Source organism: Chiloscyllium plagiosum, unplaced genomic scaffold, assembly GCF_037043375.1.
Source record: "Chiloscyllium plagiosum isolate Xiang-an unplaced genomic scaffold, Cpla_swu_hap1 HiC_scaffold_1, whole genome shotgun sequence".
In the NCBI taxonomy this organism is placed as follows: Eukaryota; Metazoa; Chordata; class Chondrichthyes; order Orectolobiformes; family Hemiscylliidae; genus Chiloscyllium; species Chiloscyllium plagiosum.
In genome coordinates, this window is record NW_028270139.1 from 165,118,696 (window position 1) to 165,144,617 (window position 25,922).

A 25,922-nucleotide genomic window follows, 5' to 3' on the forward strand; every position below is an offset into this window, starting at 1 on the left:
CTCCCCTCCTCCAGAATCCACTGCATTCCCTGAGAGTTCAGGGACGAGGCGCAGGGTTTGGGGTTGGGGGAGTTATCTGGCCTGACTGACGCTGGGATGTACATTGAAGAATTTGGACCCTTCTGGTTTTCTGCCTGGCGATGATTTCCTGTTGCAGAAAGGACGAGGGGGCGACCAGGTGAGGGAGAGGGGCTTCTGCTAACTGAGAGGTGACCCTCTCACATCCCCCCCCCCCCCCCCCCCCGCCGACACCACCAACCCTACCCCCTTCCTGGACTGATTCCCTGGTAACTTTGGATAACCAAACGGTGCGTGTAGCGAAAGACAAGTCACTCCCGCCTTCAACTCCAGGCTCACCTCCCCGGTTCCTGGCAGCGTTTGGGGGGGGGGGGGGTGGGTGGGGGGTTAGAGGAGTGCTTGGCCTTCCCGCGGCCTCCTGTGTCTTCATGTTGTCTCAGAGGGTCGGGGGGACACTCTCCAGGAAGGTCCCGGACGTAGGCGAGACGGTGGGGCTGAGCTCCGGATGAGACGGCTGGTTGTGATCGCTCTTCCCTTTCAGAAGGGCGCGGGTCCCCGTGAATCGGGACCGGCGGGCGCCGTTCAAGAGCCGGGAACTTGAGTGAGCGCTTGCCCCGGGGGCCGACAGCATGAGCGATGGAGGCAGTCAGCGAGGAGGGGAGGCGACCAGGAGCGAAGCCCAGGCCGGGGAGAGAGGGACAGACCCGGGCAGTACATCCGCCTCGACCCCCAAGTCCCAAGGAGAAGCGATACTCTCTCCGGGGGATCCGGATTATTGCAGGAGGATCCTGGTCCGAGGTAAGTGGAACTGGGCGAAAAATCTTCGCATTTTAACAAATAAAAACTTCCAGAAACCAAAAGTAAAAGGAAACAAACACAAGGCGATAGAGAAATCGAGAACGAGAAACTCGGAAATGATAGAATTTCGAAATTAAAATCAGAACTGTGTATTTCTTTTCTGCATAAAGTCTTAGCGCGTTCACAGCGATAATTACGGGGAGGGCTGATTTCAACTTTGAGTGGAAACGATTGTATTTGCAGTTCCCAATTCGGACAGATTTTATCAGGATTCCCCTACCCCACAACACACCAAAACAAAAATACCCAGCGAGGGATGGAGAAATGTCCAGGGGGACCTGGCACACTCCCCTCGCTTCATTCCGATTGAAGGTTGAGCTGAATTGATGTTTTTTTTAAAAAAAGACTTTTTTTTAAAAAAAATTAAGGTCATTCGAGTCAAACCAACCCATTTTCACACGAAGTGCGGTTTAGCTTCAACTGCTCTCCCATTTGAGTCTGTTTTCATCTCCCCACACCCTCCGTCATCGATAAACTTGAGGTGATTCTCAATAATTTCGCCATCAGTTCTCGTTTACACAGACTGGGATTCCCAGACCCCCACACCCCATCCATTCTTTTTATCTAACCCGTTCTAATGTGGCTTTTGATTGCTGGTCTTTTCTGTTGACCGTCTGCAATTTTATTTTAATATACATATGGTGGAAACGAATTATACCGAAGGCCCCTGTTCTTTTACAATGGTTGTGAAGTTTAGAATTGTACTGTCAGTGAGCTGGCTGCTGTAGAGTTGATTAATGTTTAGATGGGGTGTGATTTATCAGCACAGAACAGTCCCACTTCCATGTAAACATAATTTTAACACGACATTTAAAAAAAAACTATTTGAATGTCGGCGAGCAATCAGCGGCGCGCACATATATTCAGTTAAACTTTGTCTCAAAATGAATTTCGGCCCAGGGTTCCCACACACAGGGCCCGATTTGCCGGGGCGTGTGTTGTATTTAAGGATTGAGGATTTATCACAATAGTTTCTCTTGCTTTTAAAAAAAAACGAAGCACACATTTCCACAACGCGGCACATAAACAATTCAGTTCGATGGGAGCGAGATTCGCGGGTAATCGGGACATCGTCTGATAATGTTCCGTTAAAGTAAGCTATCACCGAGTCCGTGAATTGGAAATGTTGTGGTGAGGGAGCTAACGGGACTTGGAATGTGCGTTTTTAATGGGGACATTATACCACAACTCTACTCTCTTTGTTACAGACCAGTTCCTCTCTCTCTCTTTCTCCTATCTGTCTCTCTCTGTATCCCTTTGTTTCTGTCTCTTTCTTCCTCTGAGTTTGTCTCTCTTTCTCTGTCTTTCTGTCTGTCTTTGCCTCTCTCTGTGCCTGTCTTTTTCTCTGTCTTGTCCTTACTGTCTTTCTGCCCCTCTCTCTGTCTTTCTATCGCTCTGTCTGTTTCTCCATCTCTGTGTGTATCTCCCTGTCTGTCTCTGTGTATCTCTCTGTCTGTCTCTGTGTATATCGCCCTCTCTGTCTCCGTGAGCATCTCCCTCTCTGTCTCCGTGTGTATCTCCCTCTGTCTCCGTGAGTATCTCCCTCTCTGTCTCTATGTGTATATCCCTGTCTGTCTCCGTGTGTATTTCCCTCTCTGTCTCTCTGTGTATCTCTCTCTGTCTCTGTGTGTATCTCCCTCTCTGTCTCCGTGTGTATCTCCCTCTCTGTCTCTGTGTGTATCTCCCTCTCTGTCTCTATGTGTATTTCCCTGTCTGTCTCTGTGTATTTCCCTCTCTGCCTCTCTGTGTACCTCCCTCTCTGTCTCCGTGTGTATTTCCCTCTCTGTCTCTGTGTGTATCTCTCTGTCTGTCTCTGTATGTATTTCCCTGTCTGTCTCTGTGTGTATCTCCCTCTCTGTCTCTATGTGTATTTCCCTGTCTGCCTCTGTGTGTATCTCTCTGTCTGTCTCTGTGTGTATCTCCCTCTCTGTCTCTATGTGTATTTCCCTGTCTGTCTCCGTGTGTATTTCCCTCTCTGTCTCTCTGTGTATCTCTCTCTGTCTCTGTGTGTATCTCCCTCTCTGTCTCTGTGTGTATCTCCCTTCTGTCTCTCCGTGTATCTCACTCTGTCTCCATGAAAACCTCACTCTCTGTCTGTGTGTATCTCCCTCCCTGTCTCTATGTGTATCTCTCTGTCTCTGTGTGTATCTCCCTCCCTGTCTCTGTGTGTATCTCACTGTCTGTCTCTGTGTGTATCTCACTGTCTGTCTCTGTGTGTACCTCCCTCCCTGTCTCTGTGTGTATCTCTCTGTCTCTGTGTGTATCTCCCTGTCTGTCTCTATGTGTATCTCACTGTCTGTCTCTGTGTGTACCTCCCTCCCTGTCTCTGTGTGTACCTCCCTCCCTGTCTCTGTGTGTATCTGCCTGTCTGTCTCTGTGTGTATCTCCCTCCCTGTCTCTGTGTGTATCTGCCTGTCTGTCTCTGTGTGTATCTCCCTCTCTGTCTCTGTGTCTGTCTCCTCTGCCTCTGTCTTTTCTCGGTTTCTCTCTCTCTCTGCCTGTCTCTGTCTCTCTGCGCCCCCTCCCTGTCTTTTGCCTTTCTCTCCGTCTCTTCCCTACTTTTTCTCTGCCTCTCCTCTTTGTGTCTTCGTTTCTCAACCCTGGCACCGCGATATTTTTACATTTATTTTCTCGACTCTTTAAAGCCCCCAGCTTGTCTGAGCAGTTAATCCCTGCTCTGGTCTAAAGCCTTGCTGGCAATATTGCAAGGAGCGCGCGATTTCCTCACGCTCTCCAGTTTTTATGTTTGCCTGTATTTTTAAAAAAATTCTTTCTTGACACCTGTTCTGGCCCGGGTTGAAATGTTGGTTTAATTTAAATGCACTTTAGACAACATTGTACACACACATACATACATAGTCCTTAGTTACGGTCTACAACGCCCACATTGAACAGACAAAAAGATTTTTAAACTGAAAAAAAGATGCGTTAACCTAATTATATCCGGTATATTCCAGACGGAAGCCCCGCAATTTCTTATATTTATAAATGATATTGAAATTGGTAACGAACGACACAAGTAAGATTAACCTTCGTTCACTTGTCTCTCTGAAATAAACGGCTTATCACAGGCAGATGCGGCCGTATTATCTGAGGGGAACCTCATAGAAACACCTCCCAGGGAGTTCCTTGGGAAGGATATATTGGTATTGGAAGGGGTAGAGTTACCTGGACTTCGGGGGTTAAGTTATGATGGGAGATTATATAAATTAGGCCTTTTGTTTTAGAATTTAGAAGGTTAAGGGGTGATCTGATCGAAGTCTTGAAGATATTAACAGGAAAACACAGGATGGATGAAGATAAACTATTCCCACTGGTTGGAGACTCTAGAACCGGGGAAAATAGACTGAGATTTAGGGCCAGAGCGTACAGGAGAAATGTTCGGGAGCACTTTTACACCCCAAAGGTGGGAGAGGTTTAACTCTCTTCCACAAACGGCCATGGGGGCTGGATCGGTTGTTAATTTTAAATCTGAGATAATTTTTTGTTAAGCAAAGGGATAAGGCAGGAATGTGGAGTTTGAGCACAGATCAGCCAGGGTTGCATTAAACGGTAGAACAGACTCGAGGGGCTGAATGGCCTACCCCTGTTCCTGGGACCCACTGAGTGACCCTGGATGGTTTCCTCCTGATTGGTTGAAATGAGCTGAGTGTGGGATCCTGGGATCCGGAACCCCTTGATTTCGCCGGTCGGTATTTGCGATGAAGTTGCAGGCGGGACACGGGGGATTGGGCTTTTATCTGCAGCAAGAGGAATTTCCCCCCCACCCCCCCCCCCCAGAGAATGGGACAATGGGAGTGCTCTGTGATAGTGTCATTGGCAAAGATTGTACAAGAGCAGGAGTGTGAGAGGGGATCTGGTCATTGAGAGACAGGGGCCGCCCCAATGTTAGATAGACCCCCTTCCCACACACACACACTCACACACACATTCACACACACACTCACTCACTTACACACACAAACACACATTCATACACACAAACACACACACATTCACACACAAACTCAAAACTCACACACACACACATTCACACACATATTCACACACTAACACACACAAACACACATTCACACACACGTTCACATTCACACACACAAACACACAAACATATTCACACACACTCTCACTCACACACACATTCACACACACACACACGCATTCACACACACACACTCACTTACACATACATTCATACACGCACGCACATTCACACACACAAGCACAGACTCACACTCACACACAAGCAGACACACACACAGACTCATACACACTCGCGCGCACACACACTCTGTACAATCCTTGGTCTGTCGAAGTTTAAACTGGAGGCTAGACGGAGGTCAAACACAGGTCAGTAAGTCCCTGTTCATCCCTGCCTTAACTGGAGAGCAGCTTTAAGATAGAGAGAGAGATGACAGGCTGCTCTAGATATTTATAGCCTAAAGATATTTTAAATAAAATAACCTGCCCCTCTCTCCCTCCCTCCCTCACCCCACCTCCGGACCCTGGGGAAAAAAATCACGTCTCAAATTTCAGATCCATCTCTCTAAATTTTTTTAAAATTAAAAACGCAACTTCTCACCATGTGTGAGTGAGAGTGTGTGTGTGAATATGTGTGTGTGTGAGTGAGTGTGTGTGTGTGTGTGTGAATGCGTGTGTGTGTGAATGTGTGTGAGTGTGTGTGTGTGTGAATGCGTGTGTGTGTGAATGTGTGTGTGAGTGAGAGTGTGTGTGAATATGTTTGTCTGCCCACCCTACTCTTTGTCTATTCCCCACCATCCTTTCTGTATTGTTAAACTTTGAGTATAGGAGTTGGGCCGTTATGTTGAGATTGTACAGGACATCGATGAGGCCTGTTCTGGAATACTGTGCCCAGTTTTGGTCACTCCTTTATAGGAAGGAGATTATTAAAGTGGAGAGGGGTTCAGAAGAGATTTACCAGGACGTTGCCGGGTGTGGATGGTTTGAGTTGTAAAGAAAGGCTGGGGCTTTTTTTTTGGAGCGTAGGAGATTGAGAGGCGACCTGATAGAAGTTTATGAAATAATGAGGTATACTGATGGAGTTAATGGGAGTTGTCTTTTCCCTAAAATTGTGAATTTCAAGAGTGGCGGACACATTTTCAAGGTGAGAGGAGAGAGATTTAAAAAAAGATGCAATTGTTTTACCTCTTGTTTCGCGTGTGGAATGAATTTCCTGAGGAAGTGGTGGAATCAGGTACAGTTGGATGGATACATGAATAGAAAATGTTTGGAGGGATCTGGGCCAGGAGCAGGCCAGTGGGACTAGTTTAGTTTGGGTTTATATTTGGGCATGGACTGGTTGGACCGGAGGGTCTGTTTCCGTGCTATAAGACTCTCTGACTCTCTTTACTATTTACTTGAATGGCACTGTCATTTGTAATGTTAAATCAAATATATTTGCACCGAAAATATTTCCTGTTATCTTGCACCTTTAGCAAAAACGCGGCGTCACTACCTTTAAATAAATGAAAGACTAGGAATTTAAAATGTAAAACAGCCAGCTTAAAACCGTCCAAAGGTTCTGATAGGCAGAGATGAGAAATTCCGTGTGTCCTGTTTATAGGGGACAAGATACAGTTTGCCATCAGATAAAACAGTCAGTATTCCGAATCTCGATGATTTCAGGGAGACAGTTGAGTTCAATAAGATGCTGTCATTCTCTCCCTCTGGCCAGCTCCAAGTTCTCTCACCTGAAGGCCGGAGCTCAGTAACGCCGAGCGGTCTTTTAACTTGCTTTCCGTTGACTTGCCCGACCTTCTGACTGGGTGTCGAAAAATCCAGAAACCACCTCCTCCCTCCCTCCCCTCCCTCCCTCCCTCTCTACTCCTGCTCCCCCTCCCCTTTCCCCACAGAGACATTTAAAACACAGTTACAATGAGCAGACTGGGAGACCGCTCAATGGCTCAAAGTCAAACCGATTCATTTTGTGACGAAAACAGAAATGGCTGGAAAAGCTCAGCAGGTTTGGCAGCACCTGTGGAGAGAAATCAGAGTTAACGTTTCGAGTCGAGTGACCCTTCCTCAGATTTACAGCACCCGCAGATCTTTCGGTTTAATTTATTTAGTTATTTGCTAGCGCAGAGCCGATTGGCCGAACGATCTCTCTGTGCACCGTTATAATCCTGTGATTCTAACCATGTCACATAGGAACAGTCATCTGCCTTCGGATTGAGTATAAGGGCGAGGTAAAAACAATGACTGCAGATGCTGGAAACCAGGTTTTGGATTAGTGGTGCTGGAAGAGCACAGCAGTTCAGGCTCCCAGCTTCTCCAAACCCTACGTGCAGTCACTTTGACCAGCAGACAGAGTGTGCTGAGTGTGTGAGCTCTCCTTGATACAGTTAAAAATCACACAACACCAGGTTGTAGTCCAACAGGTTTATTTGGAAGCACTAGCATTCAGAGCGCTGCTCCTTCATCACACAACCACTAATGAAGGAGCAGCGCTCCGAAAGCTAGTGCTTCCAAATAAACCTGTTGGACTATAACCTGGTGTTGTGTGATTTTTAACTCTGTCCACTCCGGTCCAATACCGGCTCCTCCAAGTCCTGGGTCAAACCCCGCTGTAATATTGACTCGATCGGGAAATGGGCACCGACAACGGCGCACATATCAGCACTCTCGGCTACATCAGCAGCAAGGGAAGGAATGACTGGTGTTTTGCAGTCCCCATGGTGTCTCCAAGGGCCATCCTGGGGTAGTTTGATAATTGGTTTAAGGGGACTACCCACTCCAGGTCTGCTCCCCAACCCCATTTTCAACTTCTGCTGGACATTGGTCTGATGCTCTTTCACTCCGTGTCTCCTGCTCGTTGTTAACGCGCGCACACACACACACATACACACACAAACCCACACACCCATACGCACGCAAACACTTCACAGACAAGCACACACGAAACGTCTCACACACACACACACACACACACAGGGTGTGCCTGGCCGGCTGTCAGGTCTAGGACAGGGATCTGTTCCTGAACCTGGTGAGAATTGCTCCGTTCAGTTTCATGTACCCCGCCCTTCACCGAGCTGAGCAGTGGGTACTGACGGCCCGCTACTCTCTGCACCCCAGGGGCTCTCTCTTTCTCTCTCTCTGGCTCTACCTCCCCTCCCCTCGGAGAATCTCACTTTCCCCCACATTACACCTCCATCGTTCTCTGTCCTCCCCTCTATTTTCCTCTTTATACCTCTCTCACACTTCCTCCCTTTCTCTCTATCTTTTTTTCACATTTTGCATTCCTCTGCACTGTCTCCATTTCATTCTCTCTCTATCATTTCTCCTCACTCTCTCTGTCTCCATCCTTTCTGTTCTCCACTCCGTTCTGTTTCTCTATCCTGGCTCAGCACCTCTCTCCATTTTGACTCTTTCTCGCTGGATTCTAGCTGTCTCTCTGTTAGCACACAGAACCTGGCACAGTTCTTCGGCACTCGACGTTGTGCCGGCCTTTTATCCTACCCTAAGATCAGACTGACCGACATACCCTTTATTGCACTAACTTCCATGTGCCTATCTAAGAGTCGCTGTCTAGCTCTCTATCCTTCCCTCCACCCTGACTCTGCCTCTCCACCCTACATCCCTCTCAGTCTATCTATTTCATCTCTGCACCTCTAGTAATTCTGTCTGTCCGTCTCTTTATTTCTCGGACCATCCTATCTCTCTCTATTCTATCTTTTTATTACTATTTCTCATACTGTGTCTCTACCTCTACACTTTAAAAGAATTGTATTCACTCATGGCTTGTGGGTCACTGACATTTACTACTTTCTCATGCTCATCTGGATGGGTATATGAATAGGAAGGGTTTGGAGGGATATGGGCCGGGTGCTGGCAAGTGGGACTAGATTGGGTCTGTTTCCATGCTGTACATCTCTATGACTCTATGCCCTTTATTCCTGTCTCTCATTCCATCAATCTCTCCCCAGACCCCCACCCAACCTGCCTCTTTATTTAACTCTCATTCCATCTCTCTCTCTCTCATTCTGTCTATATATTTCTCTCTCACTCCATCTCTTTCTCTCTCTCCCATTCTACCTCTCTGTTTCTCTCTCATTCACTCTTATTCCTCTCTCTCTCTGCCATTCTGCCTCCTTATCGCGCTTTCCTGTTCCATCTCCTTTTCTCTCTCTCCCCCCATTGCTTTTCTGACAGTAATTGGGACTCGGGTTTGTTCAGAAAGTTTTGGAATTTTTCTGTGGTCGAGCAAGCTGGAGGAAAGAAATAGATTAATTTTTTTGTACAAGAGAAATAAATTGCGATGTGAAATATGGAAGGAAAGAGCGAAAAATAAAGAAATTGAGAATTCAAGCGTGAACAGATAATGTGAAGACGGATAGAATATAGAATCATTGAAGAGAGAAAGAAAAAAGTTGCATTAAATAAAAGTAGAAACTTTAAATATGAAATAAAGCTTTGAATTTTGATTAAAATAGAACGAGAGAAGAGCCAATGGGTGACAGCACGGTGGCTCAGTGGTTAGCCCTGCTGCCTCACAGCCCCAGGAACCTGGGTTCGATTCCAGCCTTGGGCGACTGTCTGTGTGGAGTTTGCACATTCTCCCCGTGTCTGTGTGGGTTTGCTCCAGTTTCCTCCCACAATCCAAAGAGGTTAGGTGAATTGGCCATGGGACGTGTCTGGGTGACACATCTCTTTGGAGGGACAGTGTGGACCTGCTGGGCCGAATGGCCTGCTTCCACACTGTCGGGGTTCTATGGTGTTCGCGAAGAAGAGAGAGAGAGATTGATACTTTCCACATTACTGTGTTAACCCATCTTTCTCGCTAGATGCTAAAGGGACCATCCGTGAGATCGTTCTGCCGAGGGGCTTGGACCTGGACCGGCCAAAGCGGACACGGACCTCCTTCACGGCGGAGCAGCTTTACCGCCTGGAGCTGGAGTTTCAGCGCTGTCAGTACGTGGTGGGCAGGGAGCGCACCGACTTGGCCAGGCAGCTCAATCTCTCCGAGACCCAGGTACTGGGGCGGGGATGGAGGTGGGGTGGCTGCTCACTCTGGTACATCCAGTCTGTTCCCAGAGCAAAGAGAGCAGCCGGAAGACAGTGATTCCACATCTCATTAAGATACCTTCCAGGCTTGTAGCTTAGCACCACTCTCCATGGGCTATCACCATATCTTCACAATGCAGAGGTCTCTGTGTCATACATACTCAATGACTGAACTTCCACTGGGGCTAAGAATTAAAGACTCTACAATCCCTTGGGAGAAGAATTTCCTCTTCATCTCAGTCTTAATGTCCTGCTCCTTACACTGCTCTCTGGTTCCAGACTATCCAGCCTTCAAACATCATTTTCAGACAATTTCAGGCACAAAGCCTGCATTAAATAAACATTGACTGAAACTTAACTGAGATATGAGGAAAGATTGGAAAGGGGGGATCTCATAGAAACATGTAAAATCCTGATGGGCCTGGACAGGCTAGATGTGGGAAGAATGTTCCCGATGCTGGGGAAGTCCAGAACGAGGGACCACAGTCTGAGAAGAAGCGGTAATTCCCATCCAGGACTGAGATGGGGAAGAATTTCTTCCCTCAGAGAGTTGCAAACCAGTGGAATTCTCTCCCACAGGAAATTTTTTGGGGCCAGTTTATTAGATATTTTCAAGAGGGAGCTGGACATGGACCTTGCAACTAAAGGGATCAAGGGGTATGGGGAGAGGGCCAGAATGGGATACTGAGATTGCATGGTGGGCTAAGCTCAAAGGGCCGAATCACCTACTCCCACACCTATTTTCTATGTTTCTATATTTTCTATGCAATGATTTCAATCTTGGGCAATACATTTTTGGAATGATGTCAAGGCATTGGAAAGGATACAGATGTGTTTTGTTTACATAATTGACTCCAGGAATGAGGAACTTCAGTTATGTGGATAGACCAGAGAAGCTGGGACTGTTCCCCTTAGAGAATAGATGTAGGAAGGAGATTTGACGCTGTGCACAAATTATTTGTTGGTTTACTTTATTACATTAGTGACTAACTGAGGTGAAAGGTTTGTCTTCAGAAGTTTCATCACCGTATTAGATAACGTCTTCAGTGAGCCTCCAAATGGAGCCCTGGTGGTGTTGCCCATTTTCTATTTATGTGAAATGTGAAATATAAATAAAAAGTGGGCTACACCACCAGGGCTTCATCCGGAGGCTCACTGAAGATGTCACCTAGTATGGTGATGAAACGTCTGAAAACAATCCTTCCAGCTCAGTGAGCAAACTTACATCCAGCATTCATCTTGAGCTACAAATCTTCTCAAAACTCATTAGTGACTAAATAAGTTCTGAATTGGCTGCAAAGCCTTTGAGGAAGATTAGAGGTTGTGAAAACAAAAAAAGTCTTTCTTGCAGTTCTAGCTAGGAGCAAATGACTTTTGTGCTGGAATCTGTACTGAAAACTAAAAACTGCTTGAGGTCACAGAGAGCCAGGCAGCATCCTTAGGGGGAGAGCAGGCTAACATGACAAGTGTAGGTGGCTCTTCTTCAGAGTTGACGTCTGCTCTGATGAAGATCATCTAGACTTGAAATGTTAGCATGCTCGCTCTCTCCATGGATGCTACTTGACCTGCTGTGATCTCCAGCATTTTTTGTTTCCAGTACAGTTCTGGCTATTTGACTGGCAATTTGTCCAAGTAAGCACAAACGCATGCAATCTAAAATCAACGTCTGCCCGTGTACATGCTGAACGCAAGATGTGTAGATACAAACAGTCATGGAATTGGAGAACATGATCTAAGTTGCCAGTGGTGGATCATCAACTGAGTGAGAGGCTGGTGGGTTTGTTAATTCACTCCAGAGGCTTGAATACAAACCTCTCCGTTCCAGTGCAGTGTTGAGGGAGTGCTGCACTGTCAGCAGGTTTTGTTGTTTGGATTTGATGTTAAACTAAGGTTTCATCTGTCTTCTTAGGTGAATGTATAAGAGCCTGTGGAATTATTTTAAAGGAGCAGAGTAAGGGAATTGTACCCATGTCTTGGCTAACAAGGCTGGGGCCAAAGCAAATTGGTGCACCTGCTGTGTGCCCAGAGATATTCCGATAAGGGTATGCGTATGGTCACTACCCAAGCTCAATACTCAGCAACTCCTTTTAAACTCGTTGAGGTGTTTGAAAGGATGAAGAGGTGCAAAAGTCATGGTCTGGGGAAAAGATTACAGAGCGTGTGCAGAAGCTGGGGCTTTGGTTCACCCCCACCTTCGCTCGGGCAGCTGGTGCTGGGCAATAAATAAATAAATAATAAACACTGGCTGCGCCAGCGATGCCCACATGCCATTCAAGAATGAACAAATAAAAAGATGTGAAACTTTTGTTCGGTTCTCCTGAGAATGTAGAGTCTTTGTCACCCTCCTGCCAGCTACCCCCATTGGCAGAAATCTCTTTATTTTGGCTGGTTCAGGACCCTGGGGAATATGGAACAAAGTGACAGATATAGGATTGAGGATGATGACCCTTTTGTTCCATTCTTCTGCAACAGAGTTGAGGGGATGAATAATCCTTTCTGTTCCCATGTAGCAGGTTTGAGGGACTGAATAGTTTCTGAATATACACGATGTATATTGTGTCCAGTTGGGAATAATGTGCCTAGTTTGGGAGTGATGCGTCTGATTTGAGTTTTTTCACTCAAGAGGATGTGGGCTAAGGCAACATTAATTGCCCATCTCTAATTGCCCAGAGAGCAGGTGGGAGTCCACCATCGTTGCAGGTTTGGAGTCACACAGAGGCCAGACCAAGCCAGGACAGTAGTGAACCAGATGGGTTTCCCAAAAATTTGACAGTGGTTTCATGGTCAACATTAGACCCTTAATTCCAGATTCTTTGATTAAATTCCAGCTGTGAACTCAAACTGTCTGCCAGGACAGGATTTGAACCCAGGTCCAAGAATTTGAATAGCCTAGTGGTAATACCACAGGACCATTGTCAGGTCGGGGGAACGGTGTCAGGTCGATGGGACTGTGCCTGGTTGGGGGGGATGGTGACCGGTCGGGGGGGGGGATAGTGCCTGGTTAGGGGGATCGGTGCTTGGTCGGGAGGGACTGTGCCCGGTCAGGGAGACAGTGTTCAGTCAGGGGCATGGTGCCTGGTTGTGGGGAAAGTGCCTGGACAAGGTGATGATGCCTAGTCAGGGGCATGGTGCCCTGTCTGGGGCATGGTGCCCGGTCAGGGGGGAAAGTGCCCAGTCAAGGGCATGGTGCCCAGTCAGGGGGGACAGTGCCCCAGTCAGGGGCATGGTGCCCGGCCAGGGACATGGTGTCCAGTCGGGTGCACAGTGCCCAGTCAAGGGCATGGTGCCCGGTCTAGGGTATGGTGCCCAGTCAGGGGGGACAGTGCCCAGTCAGGGGCAGGGTGCCCAGTCAGCGACATGATGCCCGGTCAGGGGGGACAGTGCCAAGTTGGGGCATGGTGCCCAGTCAGGGGCATTGTGCCCAATCAGGGGGACAGTGCCTAGTCGGGGCATGGTGACCGGTCAAGGGGCATGGTGCCCAGTCAGGGGCATAGTGCCTGGCCAGGGGCATAATGCCGAGTCAGGGGCATGGTGCCTGGTCTTGGGCATGATGTCCGGTCAGGGGCATGGTGCCCGGTCAGGGGGGACAGTGCCCAGTCAGGAGCATGGTGCCCAGTCAGGGGGGATAGTGCCCAGTCAAGGGCATGGTGCCCGGTTGGGGTGGACAGTGCCCGGTCATGGGGCTGGTGTCTGGCCATGTGGATGGTGCCTGGTCATGGGGATGGTGTCTGGCCATGGGGACAGTGCCCAGTCGGGGGAACAGTATCTGGTTGGGAGCACCATGTCTGGTCAGGTGTATTTTGTTGAATTAGTCTTATTGTGAAAAGATAGACATTGTAAAAGTTTTTGTTTAACCTGCACGCATCAGGACTATGGATAAGAATACTGATTTAGGATTCTTTCAAATTATCCTGCTAACTGGAAGAGCATTGACAAGTTTTAAAATATTTTCAAGCAATGCTCAAGTTCTGTTTTATCAATTGTGTTGCTTTCAATTTTTTAAAAAATAAATATTTTTATGATATGTTAGATTACACTTGTTTGTTTTGTTTTTGGTGATTTTAATTTGTTCGTATTTTTATTTTTGAATGTGGTATTTTATAGTAGTTGTACATTTTAAAGAGTTTTTGTTTCGAAAATAAAAAAGAAAACTCTGTTTGCCTATTGCATATACCATGCCCTGAATCTGGTCATTCATGTTTCAAAATGTTTTAATATAAGTTTTTGATGAGGTAATTTGAAAGATGAGAAAACTATAGTGTGCTCAGCAAGCTCTCATTAGGTGACTACACCTCCTCCATGCCTCCCCCAATGCTCTTACCACCATGAGTCCTCAATCGACCTTGCCAATGCAGACTTCACTGGTTCTGCCAGGTACCGCACTGATCCAAACTCTACTCCGCTGCCACTGAGATGAGTCTGTTTCAGGCCCACCTCGCCAGTGTAACCGCTGCTGATGCCTCTGCGTCTGGTACTGGGTCCAAACTCCCCTCCGTCACCGTTTCCTTGAATCTGCACTAGAACCCCCTCGTCAGTACCAAAGCTACCAGGACCCCTAACTCATCTCCGACACTACCATGAGATAGCGCCCGCGCCCACTCAAGTCTGCACTGGGCCCACTTGCTGCTGTCATTGTCATCGCTGCAACCTTGCTCTTAAACAAGAGGGAAGTGAGATAAAAGAGGGGATAAAGAGCAAAAAAATGAGAAAATGGAGGAAAAGAAATAGAGAACGGAAAGTGGATGGAGCAGACAAGCCTGGGCCTCAGAGCCCCTACTCCATCACCATCTTACTGCCTTCCTCTTATTTCACTGGCAGTCATATTTTTAAAGGTTTATGATCTCTCTTGGGGATGGCTACTCTATTTCCTCAGGTAGGGTTCATTTCTTTGACTTGGTGATATTTTGGCAGGTTTTGTTCGTGGATTGTTGGATTTGTTTATTTTCTAGCATTTGATTTCTGTTGTAACCATTTGGTAACGGTTATACAATTCTGTCAATCATTTTGCGTTGTGTTTCATACATCTTGTTGAATTTAACATTGGACTCTTTTGAAAGGTTGAGGTATTTAGAGTTATCTTTGATTTCTTACATCTTTGTCACATTCTTATGTTTATTATATTATTATATTTTGCAGGACTTGTTATGTTTTATGTGGTTCATTCTACATCTTTGGGCTTTTGTTGTATTTTGATGGCTTCACTCTTTTTAATTTCTTGGCAAATATTGGCAAATATTCACAACTCACTGTATTTTGTAGATATTTTTCTTTGTGCACATTTTATTGGCTTTAATCTTGGGATGTTGTGTTGCTGGTCTATCTTACTGTGGATCCATGGACTATGGGTTAAAGTGGTGTGTAAAGATAGCCCCATTATTGTGGAGCCAAAATACTCATTTATTCCTTGACTTGGTGTTTCGTTTTTCCATTAATAAATGGACACTTAGGGCTTTTGTCACATTAGGAGCTGGTCTCAATTTTTCAATTCAGAGGCACGTTTAGGGTTACACGTACCTTTGTTTTTGATCTCTTATGAGTCATGGACATTGCTGGCTGCGCCATCATCTATTTCCCATCCTTAATCACTCTCAAAGGTGGGCATGAGCTGCCTTCCTGAACCTCTGCAGTCCATGTTGATCCACAATGCCCTTCTGGAGGGAATTCCTGGATTTTGACCCAGTGACACCGAATGAAAAGTGACATATTTCCAATTCAGGGTGGTGAGTGGGTTGGAGGGGAACTCTCAGGGAGTGTTTGGAATAACTTCACCGAAGCTAGTATCCTGTCACCAAGTCACCCTTTATTTGCACATGGAGAGAACTTGGCACTGATCCAGCTCCCTCAGAGGCAGCTCTCAGAGTGAACAATATGTCTGACACTCCTGTTCTTACCTGTCAGGCAGGGCTCCCTGATTGGACCAATTAACAGCCCCAGTCAGGGAGCTCATTTTTTGTGATGTTCATCGGGCTGACCTTGTAACAATCACTACAGTGTTCCCATGTATCTACTGCCCTTGTCCTTCTAGGTGGAAGTAGTCATGGGTTTGGAAAGTACTGTCTAAGGATCTTTGGGGAATTCCTGTGGTGCATCTTGTAGATGGTACACACTGCTTCTACTGAGCATCAGTGGTGGAGGGAGTGGATGCTTGTGGATATGATGCTGGGCTGCTTTGTCCTGGATGGTGTCAAGCTTCTGGAGTATCGTTGGAGCTGCCCCCATCCAGGTAACTGGGGAGTATTCCATCACCCTCCTGACTTGTGCCTTGTAGATGGTGGACAGGCTTTGGGGAGTCAGGAGGTGAGTTGCTCACTACAGTATTCCCAGCCTCTGACCTGTCTTTAGAGAGTCAGGACTGCAGTATTCCCAGTCTCTGACCTGCTCTGGTAGCCATCGTGTTTATGTGGTGGGTCCAGTTGAGTTTCTGGTCAATGGTAACTCCAAAGATATTGATAATATGGGATTCAAAGATGGTAACCCTATTGAAGTGGTTAGATTGTCTCTTATTGGAGATGGTGTTTGCCTGGCATTTGTGCAGCATGTATGTTACTTGCCACTTGTCAGCCCAAGCCTGGATTTTATTGAGGTCTTGTTGCTTTTGAACATGGACTGCCTCAGTACATGAGGAGATGTGAAAAGCTTTGAACATTGCATCATTATTGGCAACTCTGAGATCAACAGATGTGTTGTTGTGAAGGTACATTGCAGTCTAAGACAAGTCCGCACACAGCAGACCACACATGTTGACCATCAGGTAGAAAGGCGTGCCCTGCAAAAGGAAATGGATGCTAACTAAATGCTGTTGAATAACAGCTGCAGTGCAGGCACTTAGAGTTTGTGATAAAGCTGGTTGAAGATAGAACCCAACCTGAAGAAGGTGACCCACACCAAACATGCAGGGAATGGAAACCAGTCCTCTCCTGCTCTTAAGAACCATGTATCAGAATGGGTCCTTGAAAATTATCTGAATGATTTGTCCATCACTAGAAATGTGTTCAAATCCCTCAAGAGGATTAGTCGAACCGAGTCTGGTAACGATTTCAGTGGAGTGAACCAAGACGAGAGGAAGAGAGAGGCTGTCACTTTCACTTTAAAATGATACATATAGACAAACAAAAACCTTCCAACTTATCAGTCCCTTGTCCTGAGACTGTGCCCCTGTATTTTAGTTTCTCCAGATACCAGAGGCAATGTCTTAGCATCTGCCCTCTCAAAGCCCGTCAGAATCTTTTTGGGGGTGTGTGGAATGGTACCTGACATCAGGTTCCTCATCCATAGGCATTACTGTAGAAATCCAGGTTTATGGCCCAGGGTCTGCTGGAGAGGTGCCCTCTTCATTGCACCAGCCATTGGTCCTCAGGACCAAAGAGCATGGTGAAAGGGAATTGGGAGCTTGGCACATGGCCCTGTCTCACAAGGAGATAGGGCAAGAGGTACCCAGCCCAAGGAGGAACCATCCAGAGGCCCCTCAGTATTCCCCTCTGAGGAGTCAGCAGAGGTGGCTGGGTGTATTAATGAGGCAGGATCTGCAATTAATCAGGTCATTAAGAAGCAGTAATCCTTCTCATCCCTGCCTAGTGTGAATTTCATCTCAACGCCCAGAACTTAGCTACAAGTTGTAATGAGTTGATGATAGCAGGAAAGTGGCTGTTGTCTACATGGACTTTAGCAAGGCCTTTGACAAGGTCCCTCTTGGCAGGCTGATACGGAAGGTGACCTCACATGAGATCCACAGTGAGCTGGTAAGGTGGATACAGAACTGGCTAGGTCATTGACAGAGAGAGGGGTGAAGGGAGTGTTTCAAACTGGAGATCTGTGGCCAGTGTTGTTCTGCAGGAATCAGTGCTGGTACTCCTGTTGATTGTAGTATAGATAAGTAGTCTGGAGGAGAATGCAGGTGTCTGATTTGTACGTTTGCAGATGACACGAAGTCTGAGGGAGCTGTGGATAGTGAGGAGGATTGCTAAAGGATACAGATAGACTGGAGACTTGGGCAGAGAAATCGCAGGTGGAGTTCAATCCGGACAAATGTGAGGCGATGCATTGTGCAACATCTAATGCAGGAGGGAAGCGTACAGTAAATGACAAAACCATTCATAGTATCAACAGGCTGAGGGATGTGGGTGTACAGGTCCACAGTTCCCTGGAAGTAGCAAAACCAAAGGATAAGATGGTCAAGAAGGAATGTGGCATGCTTGACTTCATCGGTTGTCATGATGTGGAGGGGCCAATATTGGAGTGGGGTGGACAAATTTAAAAATCACACAACACCAGGTTATAGTCCAATGGTTTAGAAAGGCATCAGAATGGGTTTATTTGGAAATACTAGCTTTCACACTGACCATCACTCCCCACACACATACTGACCATCACCCTCCACACACACTGACCATCACTCCCCACACACACACACTGACCATCACTCCCCACACACACACACTGACCATCACTCCCCACACACATACTGACCATCACCCTCCACACACACTGACCATCACTCCCCACACACACACACACTGACCATCACTCCCCACACACACACACTGACCATCACTCCCCACACACTCACTGACCATCACTCCCAACTCCTTCATCAGGTAGCTGTTGAGCAGGATCGTAGGACACAGAATTGGTTGGGGCATATAGTATAAAAATTGGCAAGTTATTATAATTGCAGCTTTATAGAACTTTAATTAGGCCACATTTGGAATATTGCATACAGTTCTGGTCATTATACTACCAGAAGGATGTGGAGACTTTGGAAAGGGCCCTGATAAGGTTTACCAGGATGGAGGGTATTACCTTATGAGGAGAGATTGGATAAACTTGGTTTGTTTTCATTTGAATGTCAGAAGCTGAGGGGGCGACCTGATTGAAGTTTACAAAACTATGAGGTGCAGATAGGATGGATTTTTTTCACAGAATGGAAATGTCAACTACTACTGGGTAAAAACGGAAAAGTTTAAAGGAGATGTGTGAGGCATGTTTTTTTACACAGAGGGTAGTAAGTGCCTGTCAAAGGAGGTGGTGGAGACGGTACTGGGAGACAGTGAGGTCTGCAGATGCTGGAGGTCAGAGTTGAGATTGTGTTGCTGGTAAAGCACAGCAGGTCAGGCAGCATCCAAGGAGCAGATACAACATTTAACAGGCATTTTGACATATACATGAATAGGCAGGGAATAGAGAAATGTGGAGCACGTGGAGGTAAAAAATCTTTAGTTTAGAAAGGCATCAGAATTGGTGGGCTGACGGGCCAGTTCCTGTGTTAGGAGAAAGTGAGGACTGCAGATGCTGGAGATCAGAGTCGAGAGTGTGCTGCGCAGCAGGTCAGGCAGCATCCGAGGAGCAGGAGAGTCTTCGTTTCGGGCAAAAGCCCTTCTTCAGGAATGTTCCTGTGCCACACTGTTCTTTGTTCTCTTCATTCTCTTCAAGTTGTTCCTGACTTCAGGATAGACCTTGCCAGACCCCGATGTGATTCTGCTACATTTTCTGCCATAAGTCCTGCCTCAGGCGACTGACTGTGTGGAGTTTGCACGTTCTCCCCGTGTCTGCGTGGGTTTCCTCCGGGTGCTCCGGTTTCCTCCCACAGTCCAAAGATGTGCAGGTCAGGTGAATTGGCCAGGCTAAATTGCCCATAGTGTTAGGTAAGGGGTAAATGTAGGGGTATGGGTGGGTTGCGCTTCGGCGGGGCGGTGTGGACTTGTTGGGCCGAAGGGCCTGTTTCCACACTGTAAGTAATCTAATCTAATCTAATCTAATCTAATCTAAGTAAAGTCCACGCTGTTCTGGCCCCTCAGAGATTCTGCCCCTTGTATCATTAGAATTGTGCATGATGAAAATTTAGATGACTATTAAGGGGCTGGTTTAAATTTAAGAGAGCATTTTGTGAAATGCAGGTTTAATTTTGTGATAATAATAATCATACCCCCAGCTTGCCCCAACACAGCATCCCATTGGCTCTAACATGATTCCACAGACATTGGCAATTTTCAGACCAGATTTTAAACCAAGTAGGGGCCCAGGTTGGTTGCTGGGAGTCTGCCAATAAGAGTTGCTGTCACTGGCCGGTGGGTAGCTCCCTTGATGCTTTTGGGGTCTTTTCAAAGAAATTGGAGCTACTAAAACACTGCCTGAAGGTGGGGAGCAGCAGCTCGGTCACTGTCAGTGACTCTGACTGCACAAATCAAATCAGAGCTGTCCTTCCAAGAGCACTGACTGTTTTTTTCTAACAGCCCGACTTTCAGCCCTACAGCCCTTCAGGCCAAACAGGATATAAACCCTGGATTACCCCGTCTCCCCAAGCCCTCGGGCATCAGGCACATCTCCCTGTCCCAGGACGGGCCCGGCCAATCAAGGGCACCGCTTTGTCCCGGAGTTGTCAGAGCTGAACCCATCCAGGCAAGGGGGGTGTATCCCATCACATTCCTGACTTGGGGGAGAAAACCAAACGAGCTGGGCCGGTGAGTCGTGAGGTGGATGTAAGCAGACGTCGAGGTGATTTAGACACCTATTTTTCTCCCTGTAAAATTTATGTGATAACAAATCATTCAGGAAGAAGGGCTTATGCCCGAAACGTCGATTCTCCTGTTCCCTGGATGCTGCCTGACCTGCTGTGCTTTTCCAACAACACATTTTCAGCTCTGATCTCCAGCATCTGCAGTCCTCACTTTCTCCTCAAACACATGGCAGGTACAATGTGGAGAAATGTGAAATTATACACTTTCGTGTGATAAACAGGAAGGTAGAATATTGTTTAAATGGTAAGAGATTGGGAAGTGTGAATGTACGAAGGGATCTGGGTGTCCTTGTACACCAGCCAATGGAAGTAGACAGATGGGTTCAGCAAGCAATGAGGAAGGGAAATGGTACACTGACCTTCATTGCAAGAGGGTTTGAGTTCAGAAGCAGGGATGGCTTACTGCAGTTATATAGGGTACTGGTGAGATCACAGCTGGAGTATACTGAGCAATGCTGGTCTCCCTCCCCAAGGAAGGATGTACTTACCATAGTTGGAGTGCAGTAGATGGTCGCTAGGCTGATAGCAGGGATGACAGGACTATCCTATGAAGAGAGATTTGTTTGAATGGAGGTGTATTGGCGAGAGTTTAGAAGGATCAGATGGGATTGGATTGAAGTATATTAAATTCTAACAGGATTGGACACACTTCATGCAGGCAGGAAGTTTTCTCTGCTTGGGGACCCTAGACCAGGGGCACAGTTTAGGATTGGAGGGTCTACCATTTTGAATTTTGATGGGGAAAGATTTCTTGAAAGGCTAGTGAACATGTGGAATTCTCAACCACAGAAGGCCGTGGAGACCAAAACACTGAATATATTCAAGAAAGAGGTAACATTTTACATTTTGTATGCGTCAGGAGGGTATGAGGAAAAAGAGGGAATATGTTGTTGAGAGAGAGAGAATCATCCATGATCATACCGAATGGAAAAGCAAACTCAAAGGGGCCGAATGGCCTACACCTCCTACTTTCTTATCTCTATGACTTGTGCCTTGTAGATGGTGGACAGGCTTTGGGGAATCAGGAGGTGAGTTACTTGCTGCAGTATTCCTAGCCTCTGACCTGCTCATGTAGCCTCTGTATTGAGAAGAAAAACAATTTTTTCAGGTTTTATAGGTAAACCAACTCTATTTATTGTCACACTTTTGCTTTCACAAGAACAGTGAAAAGGAGAATACAAATTTATGCAAATTAAATAGTACCCATTCAGAACACCAAAGTCACACACGCACCCAGCCATGATTAAAACAGCCAAGAGGCAAATGGTTCAGTGCGTATAGTCTGGGTGGAAAAAAATATTGACAGGATAAACAAAACACCTGAAGAAACAAAGTCCAAACCACAAAGTGAAAAGTCATTTTCTCAGTCCTTTTGATCTTAACAGTGATGGCACATTGTTCTCCATAGGATGACAGTCTTTCTTTGATTCAGAGGATGATCAGGTGGACGTAGGTCTCCTCTTGTTTTAGAATTCTTTTCTTTCAGGTTTCTTTACTTTTTTCTGTCCTTTTCCCACAAGGAGGAGAGAGAGAGAGAGAGAGAGAGAGGGATGAGTGCTTTCCGACTACAGGATCTGGACGTTTCTTCCTCTCTGAGCATTTAACAGCTTTTCAACAACGTGAACCTCAACCAATCAGAGGGCAGACTCCTCAGCTCAAAATGTTCTTGATACTGCTCCTACCACTTCTAATAAAACAGCATTGTATTGCACAGCTCAACGATACAGGTAGCACATGGTACTTTTTAAAGTTGCAAAGCCTCCTGGGTTTTCAGCATAGAATGGGGAGAAAGTGAGGTCTGGAGATGCTGGAGATCAGAGCTGAAAATGTGTTGCTGGAACAGCGCAGCAGGTCAGGCAGCATCCAGGGAGCAGGAGAATCGACGTTTTGGGCATAAGCCCTTCTTCAGGAATAGAACGGTCAATGTTGAATTTCAGTTTGGTAGTCCAAAATGAGAAAAATATGTGTCCTCCTGCAGTTCGAATGCTTTCTTGCCCTCAGGCAATTCTATCTCTGACCTGATGGGCTGCGTTCTGGGATATTAAAAGGAGGGGCATCAGAGATAATGGGTAGACTTGTTAAATTTTCCAGGAATCCTTAGATTGTGAAAAAGTCCCAGAGGGATTGGAAAACTGCCACTGTGATGCCTTTATTGAAAAGGGAAAGCAGTCATATGACAGGCAACTGTAAATCAGTTAGCTTAATGTGTGGTATTGAGAATATGTTAGAATCTATTATAAAAGCTGTAATAGTAGAGCACTTAGAGATACAAAATAATGTCAAACAGAGTCAGCACAAAGGGGAAATCATTCGGACAAAAATACTAGAATTTTTGAGGAAGTAACATGCAGGATAGATAAAGAGGAAGCAGTAGGTTTAATATATTTGGATTCTCAGAAGGCATTTAATAAGGCACTGCGCATTACACTACTTAATAAGATAATAGTCCATGCTGTTGAGGTAGCACATTAGCATGGATAGAGGATTGGCTAACTAACAGAAAATAGTGTTGGAATAAGGGGTGCCTTATCAGGCTGGCACCCTGTAGCTAATGGAGCACCACAAAAACCTGGTAATTTACCATATATTAACATCTTGAATGAAGAAAGTGTAGCCAAGTTTGTGGGTGACACTAAAATAGGTGGGAAAATAACCGGTGAAGATGTTACAAAGAGTCTGCAGAGGGGTATAGAGAGGTTAAGTGAGTGGGTAAACATTAGCAGATGGAATATAACGTAGGGTCATGTTAAGATATGTCCTTTGGCAGGAAGAATGGAGGAGCTGAATATTATTTAAATGGATAAAGACTGCAGAAAGCTTCAGCAAAGAGAGATCTGGGAGTCCCTCGTGTATGAATCACAAAAAGCTAACATCCAAGTTCAGGGGTAATAGTTAAGGTAATTGGAATGTTGTCCTTTATTTCAAAGGGAATGGACCCTAAATGTAAGGAGGTTTTGCTCAAACTATACAAGGACAGCCCCACTGCTAGAATACTGTGAGCAGTTTTGGGTCCCTTATTTAATGAAAGACATATCAGCATTGGAGGCAGACCAGAGGAGGTTCAGTAGACTGTGAAGAAACTGTCTTATGAGGAGACATTGAGTGGATTGGGCCTGTACTCTTTGGAATTTCAAAGTATGGGAAGTGACTTTATTGAAACATAAGCTTCTTGGGGGACTTTACAGAGTCAGTGAGGAAACGTTGTCTCCTCATGTCGGAGAGTGTAGGACCAGAGGGTATAATCTCAGAATAATGTGGTCACCCATTTGAGCCATGAACGAAGAGGAATTTCTTCTCTTAGAGGGGAGTGAGTCTGTGGGATTCTTTAGCACAGAGAGCTGTCGAAGCTGGGTTGTATATTTAAGGCTGAGATTGTAATTCTCTCTATCAGTTTGGGGATGAAGGGTTATGGGGAATAGGCAGGAAAGTGGAGTTAAGGATCAGCCATGATCTCAGTGATTGGCAGAGTAGACTCACTGGGCTGCTTCTGTTTCAGTATGTTATGGTCTTATAATCGCGTCCTGCCTAACATTTCCAAGAAATGCCTTGCCCATTTTATTACCAATGGTAATGGTGCCATCAGTTGGCCCAGTATCTACAGTCTCCAGGCCCTCCCTGAACCTCTTCATTTCTGTCCCACACTTTCATACATGATGATGCTCCTTAACATTTACATCCTTGACCAAAATGTTGGTCACCTGTATCCTGCTACCTCCTCCTTTGACACTAAACCAACCATTTTGTCTAATCAAAGACCTGGGGCTGCTCCTGAAGTATAGCTGCTGCAGAAAATGCAAGTTGATGTTTATGCCCCCCCCCCCCCCCCCCCCATTGATTGATTCAATTCCATTCTGTCTTTGTGTTCTAGGTCAAGGTCTGGTTCCAGAACAGACGCACGAAGCAGAAAAAGGACCAGAGTAAAGACTGTGACAGTCGTCCATCCAGTGCCTCAGAATCCATCGCCACCTGTAACATCCTGAGACTTCTGGAACAGGGGAGATTGTTGTCCATTCCTCCCGCTCCCAGTTTGGTCATTCAAGGAGCCACTCCTCATGGATCTCCAGCGGTTGACAACTGTGGCCTGGTCTCCTCCAGCAGCAGTTCTCCTGGAATGACCGCTGCCTCTCTCAGCCTCTCCACCCCTCCCCAGACTACCGGCTCCCCCCACTGCCAGCAAGTTACTTCTCCGTGCTTCACGTGCCCACCACTAGGCACCACTCTTGAGCTCTCCTCCAGCTACGGGATCGGTATGTCAGCCTTCGAGCCTTACGCACGAACTGAGAGACAAGACAGTGCCACAGACAAAAGGCCAAGTTCGTAGACAGACAGAGAGAGAGGGAGGGGGGAAAGAAAAGAGATTCTCTCAACACATTCCTATTGCATCTTGTGCTTGAGTCGTGCCAATGTTCAGTTGATGTGATGGTGATTCTGATGCAGCTTCCTCCCCCTCCCCCACCACACCCCAACACAACACAGAAAAAGAGAGACAAGGAGAACCAAATAAAATCTGACAAATCATTCTCTTGGCAACAACCAGGAGCTGACACCCTACAGTTCACAGGTCATGGGTCAGGTCACCCATTGTCCAATCAATGGAGGCTAAACCCACCATGTTGCTCTTGGTTGGATGGTTTCAGTCTGGTTTCTGACTCACTGTGTGTGGGACACTAACTCATAGACCATGGCCTGACCCACTCACCACCCCCCCCCCACTCCTCCCACATCCTGACCCTCAGTCCTTTTAATCCCTGAGACATCGGGCAATGTAGGCATTCAGAGATTCGGAAAGGCAACAAGGTGATGTAGTGAACATTTCCCCCACCCTGGTTGTTGCATTCTGCAAAGTCAGTGGAGTTGTGGACCTTCTGTACCAATCGGTGAGGGGACAGCAGACATGATGTGAGGAAAAGGCCACAGGGCTTGGGGGTGGGGGATGCTTCGGAGCATTCGTTACTAATGGGTCCAACCTCACCTGTATATCCCATACACATTTCACCCAACACAGGCCAAAGCAAGACAGACACTAGTTCTACAGTCAGTGGATAATGACCATGAGTGATGGGGTGAAAACTGACCGATGTCTCTCAGCATTCTGTCCCCACTCCCACCAGCCTTCCCTATCTATTGAGACTCCAATACAAATGGAGACAATAGAGTGGGGATCAGTGCTCTCTCCAGTCTGAGAGACTCAGAACAGACAGTGCCTTACCTGTCCAAGCCAATGGGGGGCAGTACCTCGTCACAATTCACCTCATTCTATGGCCTGTTGGTCCCTGGGTGGTGGAGGCAGTGGGGGGGGGGGGGGTGGTCAGTTTGAAGAGAGTCTGCATTTCATTTTACACTTCACACCACTCCAAACACATATCAGCTGTGTGTCTCTGTCTCTCTCTCTATCTCCGTGCTCCCACGGGATCAGGTAACTTCACAGTCACTGCTGACTGTACTTCACTGATCCTCAAAGGAAATGCTTTCACAGTCAAAAGGTAAAGAGCTGACTTTGAACAGAAACAAA

At 46.5% G+C, this 25,922-nt stretch overlaps 1 protein-coding gene across 2 annotated transcripts; it reads left to right on the forward strand.

Annotated features, from left to right (window-relative positions):
• On the forward strand, positions 1-25,674 carry vax2 (ventral anterior homeobox 2). 2 transcript variants are annotated; one of them, XM_043688671.2, is made up of 4 exons: positions 1-178; positions 560-816; positions 9,678-9,865; positions 24,279-25,674. In XM_043688671.2, exons 2-4 carry the CDS (start codon positions 648-650, stop codon positions 24,729-24,731), a joined length of 810 nt encoding a protein of 269 aa, XP_043544606.2. In that variant the 5' UTR covers positions 1-178; positions 560-647; the 3' UTR covers positions 24,732-25,674. The 2 variants fall into 2 exon arrangements, with proteins under 2 accessions (XP_043544606.2, XP_043544520.2); XM_043688585.2 differs by lacking the exon at positions 1-178 and having other exon boundaries at positions 202-816; positions 24,279-25,672.
• The last annotated feature ends 248 nt before the right edge of the window (positions 25,675-25,922 follow it).